The sequence below is a fragment of the Perna viridis genome, chromosome 6 (genome assembly GCF_037379345.1).
Source record: "Perna viridis isolate PV_CMFRI_1.1 ecotype Kerala chromosome 6, ASM3737934v1, whole genome shotgun sequence".
Classification (NCBI taxonomy): Eukaryota; Metazoa; Mollusca; class Bivalvia; order Mytilida; family Mytilidae; genus Perna; species Perna viridis.
Window position 1 is genome coordinate 45,745,713 of NC_142450.1, and position 14,358 is coordinate 45,760,070.

The window sequence follows — 14,358 nt, forward strand, 5'->3', positions numbered from 1 at the left end:
ACAACTTTTTAAAGTTTTTTAAACCATGTGAACGATTCATGCTTTTGAGAGCCTCTTGTTTCCCTCAAAAACAAATAGTTAAATGCACTACAACATCAGACACATGTAATGATAAGAAATACATGTATTCTGAATCAAGGGTCCGAAAATTTTGGCAGCCCATGCCGGTCATTTTATCAAACTTCAGTAGATATTTGTGTCAGTCTTTTACATGCTTAGATTGAAAATAAACTTTAAGAAAAAAAATATGTAGTTATTTATGATAAATACTTGAATTTGTATTATTTCATCACATACTCTGTCTTTTACAAAATGTCAGAACGAGTGAACGATTTCCGTTTCAATCACACATGGATGTTCTAACATGTAAACAAAACATCGTATCTCTTGGACTTTTTCATCACATCCACAAAGAGCCAAAAACTTCCGAGTGATGAAAAAAAGTTGATTATTTATATAAGAAAATCATGTATATACATTTTGTATATTGATTTAAATGGTCTGTTGACTTCTGTGTTAAACAGATTCTATCGATAAATTAATAATTACAAACTACGACGGATTCGTAGTTCTAGGACCATGTGCTTTTGTTACCTCTGAAAGATCGGCGGCAAAATGATGGACTTGTCATCTTTTTCTTAATAAATCAAGTAATAAATATTTATATATGCGAAGGGGCTGCATATGTACTGTTAATTCACATATGCAATCTACTAATCAGTTACAGGTAAATCACAGTCACAGGTGGCTGCACATCGGATAAAATTGACACACATCTGTCAATTAATTTCCAATAAACAATTAGGAGACAGGTAGAGAGGATGTTTATACACTATTAAAACCATGCCGACTGTAAATTATAAGGGTTGACAATTTTCTATGTCTGATATTGGAAAATGGTTGTCGGCCATTTGCAAAATTTGTCTGTCAATGACCCTTGTCCTGAATCCTTGTTTCACTTTACATATTATATTCCATTTTCATAGCAACAACAACAGTCCACAGCATCTGAAGCATTGGAATGTTTGGCCAACACAAGTCCTGACCATTTACAAGTACTGACATCCCTTAGATGTCTGATCAGAATGAGTTTATCAGATTCTCAGGAGAAAAGGTACTGCCACACAAAATCTTCTAGAAAAAGTTTTGAACAAATTAAAACCTTTAGATTTATATTATTAGTTAGATGATGATTTCTTATGGCTGATGGTTGTAATATATGCCCTATGGAATATAAAGTAGGAGTGTCATTGAAGTGTGTTAAGAGAAGTTGTTTTAAACAAAGTGATTTCTCTGAATACATTAATGTGATATTATTTAAGGAAGGATTATTATATTTTTTCTATCTATGAAGAAATATTGTCAATCACGTGGAGCACACTCGATATTCTGTATAGCACTATTTTTAAGTGTGCATCTCTGGCATTGAGGTTTTATCAATTAGATCGAAAAATATAACAATCCTTTCCTATAATTTGAATTGAGTATAAAAAAATCAACAAGTATTCCATCAAAAAAGGTCAATGTCACAGTCGTATTACAAAATTTTGTCTATGAGAGGATGCACAAAATTTGTTTTTTTTTCAATCAGGAAGCTTGTTACATCAGAAATTGAATGATATATATTCATGTGTGAAGTTAAATATCAGGGTTTGAAATTACTATTGGTCCGCTAGCCCACGTCTAGTAAAATCAGTCACAGTCTTGCAAAATGCTTCATTGTACTGGTCTGGTGGTCTAGAAGAATTTTACGGAAATGTACCCAGAATTAGTAATTTCATAATTCCAGTCTTTAAACGCTTAAGAAATTTGAGAGGCATATTTCAAACATACGTCGCTATTGATTAATGTCAAGGTAAACCAAGTCGGAACTTCTTAGACTTCCTCATAACACGAAGGTAGGTATTTGAAGTTCGAGAAATTAATCGAATAGTTCTGAAAGAAAGTAAACAAGTGGCGACACTTTGAAGGGCTATCCAAACCTACCCCTCAATAACGATCCTCCTATGAAATAGGGGAACAAAATAAAGTGTATGACTTAACGCAGAGGCGCTGAATGTTTCAGGCTTCAATACAAATTGCAAAAGGAATAGATGTATTGTAAATATTGTCGTGATACGCTAGTAGGGATGGTGGCGGCTAACTTATTACCGAAACAAAAAACTTAAAGTAGGATACACTTGATTGGCACAAGGAGATTAAACTACACATAAAGGCTAGTGATATCCAGCATTAGGTTCACTGTTGCAATTAAAATTGTTGTGTCATAGCAAGTTAATCAATTGAAAGTTTGCAGCCTTTCAAGTTCTAAGATAATATTTTATATTGTCTTCTAACTTCCAGTGCCCATTAGCTGCCATCATTTCTATACATTTATTTTAAAAATTACCTTCTTAAAAGATCCAGACTTCAAATCAATAAAAAAACACAACAAAAATGAATGAAATGCCACTTTTATTAAAAACAAACCACCTTGTGTTATTCAGTTCAGGTTTTGATCAAGGTCTAGTGGCTTGTTTGCAGGTCTAGGTATTTTTTTTTGTCTACTAGACCTGTCGTCCAGACAGATGTAGACTAATTTTGATCCCTGAATATCCTATGCAGATAATTAGAAATATGTATTCCCCTGCCTTAAGGTATTGGAGGCATCAAGTACTACTCCTTCCTGTTTATATTGTACAAAATGTAGGTCTTTTCTATAAGTTTTCAATCTTGACAGTCACCCATCATGTAAGTGATTTAAATGTAAGTGTGCAGCTTCATCTTGATGAGTTTTAGTGAAGGCTTGTCAAGATAGTTGCACTAGGATGATTTGTTGATTTTTAGGGTGTCTTTTTCAATAAATTTTGGTTGCAAACAATCTTCGCAGCCATTCTATTGGAATTATTTTGCAGCTTCATTTTGATTGGTTGCACCATTTGGAAGTGTTTTTTTGTTTTTTTGTTAGTAGGTTTCACGTCATATTCCTGTTTTTCTCAGCAACCCTTTGTTGGAAAGCTTTAAAATTTATTTGAAGCTTCAGTTTTAAATGAATTAATTATGTTTGCTCGGTACTTTATTAAATTCCTGTTTATTGTTTCTTTGAATTCTAGAAATGATTGGGCATCCATGTCTTTTGAACACACATCCTCTTGTTTAACTATCGGTAGGAAAGCAAACTACTACATCAATCCATGAAAGTAATTCCATCTAATCTTTAATTTATATCCGTTATAACGATTAGAGATTTTCCATCTTTCTAGCCATATCTGTATTTCATACTGATGTTACTTACTGTAACTTTCAGCATTAATATGGAGAAAATTACAAAGCACATCAGAACAGGTAGTGTGTTAAAAATTCACTATAACTTAGTTTTTGTTTTATGTTTTTTTGTTGTCTTTGTTAATCATTGATTTTTTGGAAGTTGTTAGTAGTGCTATATTGCCATTTAAATGAATAATCTGGTTATGACTGACATGTATTTATTTATTTTTTTGCATCTATAAGTGAGCCAGTTTTCCCACACCTTCATTGAGAGGAGATATATATATATATATATATATATATATATATATATATATATATATATATATATACACACACACACACACACACACACACACACACACACACACACACACACAAACTTTATTTTTTAGTTCTATAGCTAATCATTGTTTATTCATCTCAATAATTTGAAATCATTTACAAATTTTAGCTAGCAAATTAAGTATATTTATTAGAGCAAAATTGGCAGGATTTAAATTTCAGGCTATAACAAACTTCTTCAATTGATCGGTGAAAGGAAAGACATGGCTGAACAGCTGAGAAATGAAGCTAGCTGGTTTATGAAAATATGTAAGTTTTTAATGTATCTTTGTCATTGATTTCTGTTGTGGTCCATTATGTTATCATCCCACTTCACACATAATACTTTCACCCACATTAATGACACTTTTCAATCTCAAGAGTCACAGGATACATGTATATTTCAATCTCAAGAGCAGTGATTTAGCTAGCGCTCGCCATTTTCGCTATTGACGAATGATTTTCGAAAGTGGCGAATTTTTCTCGTGCACGATTCGTCACTTGATATTTCGCTCCCCCCCCAAAAAAAAATCAGTAAAAAAGCCTCTGATGTTCCCATGACCCCATAATTGACAACTTTATTACCTTTCCCAAGCCAATTAGGGTTTTACAATGAACAATCATGACTACAATCAAACAATGAATTGATTGCATCACCTTTGATCACACCTTGCTTGATCACCTGGTTGAGGCTAATTATCCAGACAAACAAATTAATTAACGGTAATGATTTGTTTGTTGAGCGCTGTGACACGTTCTCAAAGTGTCATCGTATGTATTTAAAATGGAAAGATGTTTGGATTTTTCAATCACAGTTCGAATCGCAACTATGTCCGCCATTACGACTATTTTAGTTCGTCGTCACATGACAACGTACCTAAAGGTCAAAAGTCTAAAAATAAGTCAACTACTACAAAGAGTCGCAGTGATCGACTATTAAAGTCAAAATTTAAACTAGAGTGGTCAAAGATATTTTGATATGGGTTCCTTTGATTTTAAGAGGGCTTTCACTTTGTGGTGCATGGCTAAGGACAGGAGGTTTATGCATTACTGATCAAGTAAACAGTGCTTTACATTCTTAGACACATGCCAACAATAGTAGCTGATGTATATAATTTTTAGATTTTTACACACATGATATGTATGACACAGTAACAAAGTATTTTTTTGCATTTTTTATTCATGAATAGTTGCTAATGTAGAAACTGTATGTTGTTATATATTTTTTATTAATATGAATTATCTGTTATTTATATATCAGTGATGACATAGAAATAAACATGTTATTATTTATAATATAGTTGTTCTAAGTATATGTATATACATGCATGCTGATAAATTTGCAACGCGAAAAGAAAAAACAGTATTGAGATTTAGTCTTATGCAAAAGTGACTAATGGGTTGGAAATCCTGGCTAAATCCCTGCAAGAGTCAAAGGATACATGTATATTTCAATCTCAAGAGTCGCAGGATACATGTATATTTCAATCTCAAGAGTCGCAGGATACATGTGTATTTCAATCTCAAGAGTCAAAGGATACATGTATATTTCAATCTCTAGAGTCACAGGATACATGTATACTTTTATTTTGTACATGTGAACACTAAAGGTATTTGTTTAATTGATATCAATAACAGAGTTCTTCAAAATTTCATTATTTGTTGATTTTTATCATGTAAATTTGATATTTCCATTGTAGTTTATTCATGATTTAACAGAACAATGAAGGTACCAAAATTGCAATGCACAATCAATATTTCTTCTACAATTCATGTTTATGTTGTAGAAATATTTTAGAGAATTTTTTAATCACAAAAACAACATTTATTTATTTAAGATTTTGGGATTTTTATACAGTTTATGTTGTTTCACCATATTCTTCTCCTTTGTTTAGCCTGGAATATGGCATTACAGAATGAAGATAACCCACAATGTATGAGAGACTTGTTTTCATTGTGTTGTCAGGTATCTGCCCTGTCATGCTCATTTACTTTTGACATCTTTTAGCAGCTTTTATTAACATGTATTTATGCTAGCTATTTGTACTCAAATTACATTTTACTTATACCCCAACTCACAAGTGGGTGATATTGGAATTACCTTGTTCATCCTTCCATCTGCCCTAATTTCATCTCATTAATCTTTCAGTAGATAGATTGATTTTAAATTTGGTTTGTTGCTTTATATAGATGGGGCATACATTGTAAGCAATTTGGATGATGTCTGATATCAACTTCCTGTACAAGTGGGGGGGGGTGGGTAAGCCTACTACTACAATGTAAGCGGTTGGAATTTCGTTCCTCCATATCCCAACCTCTTACATAACATGGGTGAAGGTGACTAAATTTGAAGAAAAACGAATGACCTACCTGATAAGGAAGTCCAGCAATCCTGGAAGTCCTTTGTGAAAGCAACTTCTCATTTGGTTTTCAGCATTTTGAATAGGTACATCCGGTTAATAAAATCATGGATTTTAATTTGCGAAACAAAATATTAAATTAACCAACAAATTTTCAGTTGTTTTGTCAAAAATATTTGTAGTTCGTAAAATTAGCGACCTAATTCAAAATGGCTTGTCACTTTGATAACTGTCTTCATTATAACTGTTTTCTAGGTATTTAACAAAAATTAAGGATTTTTATCGCTTGATTTCTGGTGGTTTAAACTTCTTTTATGTAAATAAAAGACTTCAAATAATTTAAAGCACATGTTTAGCATATTCACATTTGTGATGGCTTTGAACATGTCAGATGCTAGAGGTTAGGATGGCACCAAGTCAGAAAATAGCTTGCCAGACAACCTCTAGCACTGCTCTAGTAGGGGTTAACCTAGCACGGCAAGGCATGCAATTTCATGTTGATAATGGACAGTTATGCTCTTGCATCACTGATGTCTCGCCCACCTGGAATATGTGACACTTCCTGTAGCACTTGATGTGCATCTGCTTTACAAAATCAAATAATCACATCCATTCTTCATAAGTCACTTCTTTCAGAAAGATTTTGAGGTATTCATGTTTCACAGAGGATCTACGTGTGTAGGATGTCACCGACACTCTCTCCATATTATACCCAAATGGCTAACATTTCTGTCAATTTAAATTTTACACTATCAACCCACATTAAGTACCAAAGAAATTCTTCTACCCACAGAATTGAGTAAAATTACTATAAAGTCAATTTAGAATGTCATTTAGAATTTTAACACTTAATTTGTTCCACTGAATATTTCTAGTTGTCATCACTGTGTGAAGTAGAAAACAACCAGTTAAGCAGACAGAAGACCTGTAGACTGATGGCAGCAGCAGCTAGCCTTCAAGTGGCCAGGACTTCAATAAATCAGCTGGAACAGGTATAAAATTGAAAAATATTTCAAACTTCAATTTGTTTTAATGCAAACTTTGAAGCACTGAATTCAAATTTGATTTTGGGTGCTACTTTCTAACACTTTTGTTTTTTCATCTCAGCAGTTGAAATATGATGAATGAGTTCTGCAAAAATTTTAACTTTTCCTAATTTTAAGATTATAATCATGAATAAACTGGAAAAAAAACTTAGATGTGTTTATACATAAATTGTTCAATAGTTTATATTTTACCGAACTTTTTCCCATGTGTTTCTTCTATCTATTTTTAGAGGAATTCTTTAGAAGATGCTCTGCATCATGTGGAAGAGTGTAAAAGACTTTGCTGCCAGATACAGAGTAACATTCTATCATCTACAGGTAAACTTAACGTAGACAATGATATTCACCTATAGATGTGTAAGGAGTGGATATAGTTTAATGTATCTCCTTGAAAACTGGCATTATTGCTTGAGCTAAAACTTACTATTTTGACCAAAATCATTATGTTGTTTTGTTTTGTTTAGTTTTATCTGATTCATACAAGTATAAGAACTTTTTGACAGTCATATGGAACCTCTATACTGTAGAAAACAATCATCTCCATATAGTCAAATTCTACTTTTCCAAGTTGAACATTTTAGTAGCCAGTTTTTACAAAGTTAACTTGGCTTTAGACAACATTGATTGTGTAGATGGAAACAGATTGTAAGAAAATGCCAAAAAAAACTTACAAGAGTTTCAAAATGTTGTCTTACAGCAGTGTTGTCATCACCATTCTGTAACCTAATTGTTGATATAAATGCTTCATGCATATCAAAGAATTACTTCAACTCCTGTATTGAATTTTTAATGAGATTAAACTTCTTCCTCCCTCCAGCCAGTGAAGCTGTTTTAGTAACATTAATGTGATGACTTTTTATCAGCAGATATCAAATCTAAAGACACTACAGACATTCTTCTTTTGTTGTATGAATTTGAAGCTAGAGTGAAACTGAATGATCATAGAGTGGAAGAGATTTTAGAGAAAGCTTTAAAGCTTCCAAGTCCTGATCCAAAAACATTTGAAACACTGGCAGGTTTGTTGGCTTTATTTTTTAGTATAATCCTCCTTAGGATAAGTCCCAGTTTTATTGTGTAATTCTGTGTAGGCTTAGGCCCAGTTTTTAGTCTAATCTCTGATGAAAGTTGCTATGCTATGACCTATGCTAGGTCAATGTTATTTGGTGTACAGATGCATTTCCACCATTGCCTCACAAATCCATGCCAGTTTTAAGCATATACCCCTGCAGCCTTGGTTTGTTGACTTAGAAAATTCAATGTTATAAGTTAAACATTAAGGTTTCTTATAGTTCATGTAGACATTTTTATTTAAATTTCATATTTACTTAAATCTCTGCTATCACTGTGTGATGATATAAAAAACAATTTAATCCCCAGCTACTCACAGTTTTTGCCATTCATAATCACGTTATTTTAAAAAGAATTTTCCACTTTTTTGATTTGTCAGATATTTGAGTTCCTCACTCCTTTCCTATTTCATAATAATGTAAGCCACCTGCTGGTATCATGTCCATAATACCTGCTGGTGGTCTACCGTAATGTACATGTTGAACATGTAGCGCTATATCCATATAACTGTTCTATTTAAATAGTTGTATTTGTAGTTTCAATTTTTATGGGTTTATTTTTATAGGTTTTACTTCTATGTATATATGCACTAGGGTTTTCTGGTATTAGTCTTTGTCCTGTGAGATCGGATTTGGTATGTTTTATTGTGACCATGGATTCCCAATGTTTTCTGATAATCCAGATATTGCAGATAAGATAGGGCGTTTGTTATTAACTTCAAAACATTTATTATAATAATAATAATGTTCATATATAACGACTATATCAACTGTACGAGTGGTGTCCGACATGGTTGGAAATAGCACTGTGCTTTCATGAAGCTGTTTTATTATTCCATTAGACTTACCGCATACATAGAGAATAATATTAGTGGTGGACTTACAAAATTATTATCTTCCTTAACTTAAGCAAAATCCATATTTGGTATAATTTCCTCACCTAAAGTCTGGAAAGATTTCTGGCAAAAATTCTGAATTTGTAAATTGCCGCCTGAAGATGTTTGTTTGTTTGTTTGTTGGGGTTTAATGTCCGAGCAGCAATATTTCAGCTATATTCAGACGATGAACATGACATTGATGATAAAATGAACATGAAATGATGATGAAATGAAAAAGGGATGGGACACAAGGACAATGGGGTCGACAAATTTTGAATGCCACTGGAAATAGGGAGAGATGGGTAGGGTCGGGCAATTTAGCCTCCTGTGGCGGAGCCTTATGGTTCCTACTCCGGGAGAATACCACAGTAGGGTTCTTTTACGTGCGAGGAACATGGCATCTTTCCCAACACGGTGCACCACTATGGTTTGCGGTCAGGTTTTCTGTATTATAGCCTGACAACCCCAGCATGTAACATGCCAGGGGTACCCCATTCCACCACCTGGGGCACACATCCCAGTTGCTCTGTGGGCAGAGCGCCCTAGCCCCCGGCTAGGGTTTTGAGCACAATTTAGTCGCCTTTTACGACTAGCTTAGCGCTGCTGCAGGCCTATTCTTTTAACACCCGGACCAGGGCGCCGCCTGAAGATACTTTCAGCTATCTGTCATGTTGAAATACTTTCATGTTTATATATGATGGGAATTTGTACCAAGTGACCTAAAGTGACCAGTGGCAGATTGTCCTTTTTGTAGGGGGTGGGATGATTAGACAATGGGATATGCTTAAACAGCAAAAATAAGTTATGTCAACTTGTCCGCTAACTAACTGTACTTACTAATATATAAATAAAACATTTTTAGTGAAAGTAAAAAAGTGGACAAGTTGTCATAAAATAAACGATTCAGACACCACTATCATAAATGTGCATAAATACAGCAGACGAAACAACAATGTGGAAGTTTCCCTTGACAAATAGTATCCTCTACTATTCTTAATAATGAAATCACATTCACATCCAGCAAGGTGCACCTTACATAAAAATGAAAAATGAGACCTTTACAATGAACCTAATGTGATAATTATTTTTTTTTATTATTTTACATGATAAAATAAAAGAGATTCTTTGATGTTTCACTCCTACCTCCGAAAATGGTGACTGGTTGACACTGAACAAAACAAAGTACGAAAATACTGAATAATAGCCGGTAATCTTAACAAGAAGTGATTTAACATGAATGACTACTCCAAAAATCTTGTGCAGCTACTAATTATTCCTTATAAAGAGTGGCATAAGCCTATAAAATGACAAAATCAATGGAAGTGGGTAAATGCAACCATAGTAAACACTGGTTTGACGAATATACAAAAATTAAAATTCCTATGAAATAGCTTGTGTGCTGGCATGTCAAATACTGCTTGCCTTGTGCCACAAGCATATCAAATATAATAAATTCCTACCCCATCCCTCCATTGAAAAACTATCCTACAAAGATTAATTTCCCAAGAATAAAAAAAAGTTTCCTACTGTTTCTTACAATATTATATACATTTAGTGATCAAACGTAATTATGTGACCACTTTTTATACCCTGCCACACGAAGTGGCAAGGTATTTTGTGATGGCCTCCGGGAAAGTTTAGTTGAGTGTTCATTCATCTGTTGCCTGTGCATTATGTAGTGGTAACACAAAACTGATGATTCTGTAATAACATATTATTATACAAACCTTGAAAGCAACACAAAATATTTAACGAACATACTATTATATTGACAACATTGAACAGGCAAGACTTGTCTCTGTGATAACAGTTTACATAGTATAATTCTCTGTAGGCTTAGGCCCAGTTTCATGGAATTATTCTGTGTAGGATTAGGCCCAGTTTTATAGTATTATTCTCTGTAGGATTAGGTCCAGTTTTGTAGTATTATTCTCTGTAGGACTAGGCCCACTTATATAGTATAATTCTGTGTAGGATTAGGCCTAATTTTTTAGTATTATTCTGTGTATTATCAGGCCCAGTTTTTTTAGTATAATTCTCTGTAGGATTAGGTTCAGTTTTTTAAATATAAATTAAATCTGGTCTTTTTTTGTTGCGGGTATACAGTACATATCTACTGAAATAACATGGTCAATATGGTTATATCTTTTCGGCATTGTTTCTGCCTCTGCCTGACCTTTATAAACACTGGTAGATTAACTATGCTCATAGGTAACAGGTACCATGCAGATATTTAACTAGTTTCTTACTGGCATCACTTTCAATAGTTTTTAAATGTTTTCAGTGCTCACAAAAGGTTTGTTTTGAAATTTTGAGCTAAAGTAGTTTGCTTCAGTGATAATTTGCTGTAAGGCAGAGAAATGGGTCAATTTCATATATTTTATTGACCCACGAACCACGAATTCAAGTATTCAACAAAATGTCATTTTTCCTGTTACCATGAAAATTTATACCCACAAAAATAAATTAAACCACAGTATTTTTTTCCCAGTCTGTCTGTTGATTATACTTTTGAAAGCACATTTCGTTGGAAAATACTGCTCCAATTTTCACTAAATTTTGTAGGTATTTTCATCATACGAAGTTGTTCATGTTACAAGAATTTATGATCCACTGAATTTTGTGGCAGTAAATACCCATTTGAACTTTGCCTACAAAAACAAACTTCAATTTTTAAATCAGATTATAAAATGATTTGACCAAGTCAAATATTTGAAGACTGCATGTTAAAAATATTTTTAAAAAACCCAATTATTTGCAACAAATCCCTAGATTTTGATTTTTTTTGGTTATTATTTTTTTTTTTTTTTGGAAAGGGTTTGTGCAGCTCACCTACAATTGTAATTGTTTTTTTTTTTTGTCTTTCTTGTTATTTGTCCTGGTTGGTTTATGTGTTCTTAGACATTTATTGGCACTTCATGCACATTTGAGTATTTATCAATGACTCGTATTATTATTTCAGCTTTAGCTGTAGAGGAACCTGCCCAAAACAAGAGTGTTAGTGTCAGGGCTTTAAAGGTTGCAATAAGGAAACATCTACAGATGCCAGAACCAGATTATAATAGATGCAGGTAAAAATGGTTCTGACACGAGTTCAGGGACTTCTTACATGAGTGTTCAGTAATTATGTCTTTTGCACAAGTGAAAAGACAATGAATTTCTCTCCCAAGTGCAAGAAATCTCAACAGTTTCATTAGGTACAAGTATAAGTACCTTTTTCTTCAGAAGAGCTCTGCATTTTATAGACAAATCTACTTATAGTCAGTGTGAATACCTCAATCTACTTATGATCAGTGTGAATACCTCTATCTACTTATAGTCAGTGTGAATACCTGTCTCTACTTATAGTTAGTGGGAATACCTGTATCTACTTATAGTCAGTGGGAATACCTCAATCGACTTATAGTCAGTGTGAATACCTCTATCTACTTCTGATCAGTGGGAATACCTCTATCTACTTATTATCAGTGTAAATACCTCAATCTACTTATAGTCAGTGTGAATACCTCTATCTACTTATGGTCAGTGTGAATACCTCAATCTACTTCTGATCAGTGTGAATACCTCAACCTACTTGGGGTCAGTGGGAATACCTCAATCTACTTATGGTCAGTGTGAATACCTCTATATTTATAGTCAGTGTGAATACCTGTATCTACTTATAGTCAGTGTGAATACCTCTATCTACTTGTGGTCAGTGTGAATACCTCTATCTACTTGTGGTCAGTGTGAATACCTCAATCTACTTATTATCAATGTGAATACCTGTATCTACTTGTGGTCAGTGTGAATACCTCAATCTACTTATAGTCAGTGTGAATACCTCTATCTACTTGTGGTCAGTGTGAATACCTCAATCTACTTATGGTCAGTGTGAATACCTCAATCTACTTATGGTCAGTGTGAATACCTCTGTATTTATAGTCGGTGTGAATACCTGTATCTACTTATAGTCAAGTGTGAATACCTCTATCAACTTGTGGTCAGTGTGAATATCTCAATCTACTTGTGGTCAGTGTGAATACCTCGGTCTATTTGGGGTCAGTGGGAATATCTCAATCTACTTATTATCAGTGTGAATACCTGTATCTACTTATAGTCAGTGTGAATACCTCTATCTACTTGTGGTCAGTGTGAATACCTCTATCTACTTATACTCAGTGTAAATACCTCAATCTACTTGTAGTCAGTGGGAATACCTCTATCTACTTATAGTCAATGTGAATACCTCAATCTACTTATAGTCAGTGTGAATACCTGTATCTACTTATAGTCAGTGTGAATACCTCTATCTACTTATAATCAGTGTGAATACTTGTCTCTACTTAAAGTTAGTGGGAATACCTGTATCTACTTATAGTCAGTGTGAATACCTCTATCTGCTTATGGTCAGTTTGAATATCTCAATCTACTTATTGTCAGTGTGAATACCTCAATCTACTTATGGTCAGTGTGAATACCTCTATCTACTTATGGTCAGTGTGAATACCTCTATCTACTTATAGTCAGTATGAATACCTCTGTCTACTTATGGTCAGTGTAAATACCTCTATCTACTTACGGTCAGTTTGAATATCTCAATCTACTATAGTCAGTGTGAATACCCCTTTCATTTCCCACAACTGGCACTGCTATAGTGTGTTGTTTAATCATAAATCACTTGTAATGTTGCCTATGTGCTTGTTTTGATTGGTTAATAAAATGAGTGTGGTCTTGTATGAACTAAAAAAACACCCTTTTATAAACAAATTGAAATTTTCCTAATGTGATAATTTGGTGTTGAAAGGAAAACTTGGACTAATGCAACTGACCGTTTTTGGAGAAAGACACATGTATTGAAAAATATTGATAATATATTGGTGTGTCTGTTAAAAAAATCACTTACATTTTTTTTGTTTTTAGGGATGCATTTAACTAAACTAAAAAAGTATGGAACTTACTTGCTATGGATATGTGACTAATAAATTGTGATTTATTTTCAGTAAATTATTCCATAGCTTGATACAGTTATCACTATCAGGAGGGATGGAACTCTGTGGGAAAGAAGAGGCATGGAACTATTTTGTGGAAGTTATAGATATTATTGACAAAAAATCACAGGTAAAAATTATTCTATTCTAGCTTTTGATGGACAAATGCTGTGGAGGTGTTGTCATCTGTGGTACCAGTGAAGTTTTCTGTCATATCAAATCTTATGTGGAAAGTTGCAAAATGATTTGGTTAAATAATACATCAAAAAAAAATTATTTTCAGACTCATTCGTAGGAGAAGTTTTTTTTATCTAAACAAGATTCAAGCACCAGTGGTCAGTTTCACTAAAAATTTTAAGTCTATGACATCATTACTTACAACATAATTTACATTTTGTTTAGGAAAGTTGCTCAAGTAGCAAAATATCTTGGCAGTCCTTTTAATTCCTGAACACCTGAGAGAACCT

At 33.4% G+C, this 14,358-nt stretch overlaps 1 protein-coding gene across 3 annotated transcripts in view; it reads left to right on the top strand.

Moving 5' to 3' along the window:
* The window catches only part of LOC148615254 (testis-expressed protein 11-like), a 48,889-nt gene that overhangs the window by 30,944 nt on the left and 3,587 nt on the right, over positions 1-14,358 (top strand). For 2 of the 3 annotated variants that reach the window (XM_088589980.1, XM_088589982.1), the window contains 9 exons: positions 987-1,114; positions 3,287-3,324; positions 3,754-3,840; positions 5,466-5,536; positions 6,806-6,922; positions 7,207-7,294; positions 7,840-7,992; positions 11,884-11,992; positions 13,904-14,021. In XM_088589980.1, the coding sequence (XP_088446106.1) occupies positions 987-1,114; positions 3,287-3,324; positions 3,754-3,840; positions 5,466-5,536; positions 6,806-6,922; positions 7,207-7,294; positions 7,840-7,992; positions 11,884-11,992; positions 13,904-14,021 (909 nt within the window). The remainder of the gene's footprint in view (positions 1-986; positions 1,115-3,286; positions 3,325-3,753; positions 3,841-5,465; positions 5,537-6,805; positions 6,923-7,206; positions 7,295-7,839; positions 7,993-11,883; positions 11,993-13,903; positions 14,022-14,358) is intronic. The other variant, XM_088589981.1, reaches the window with a different exon arrangement.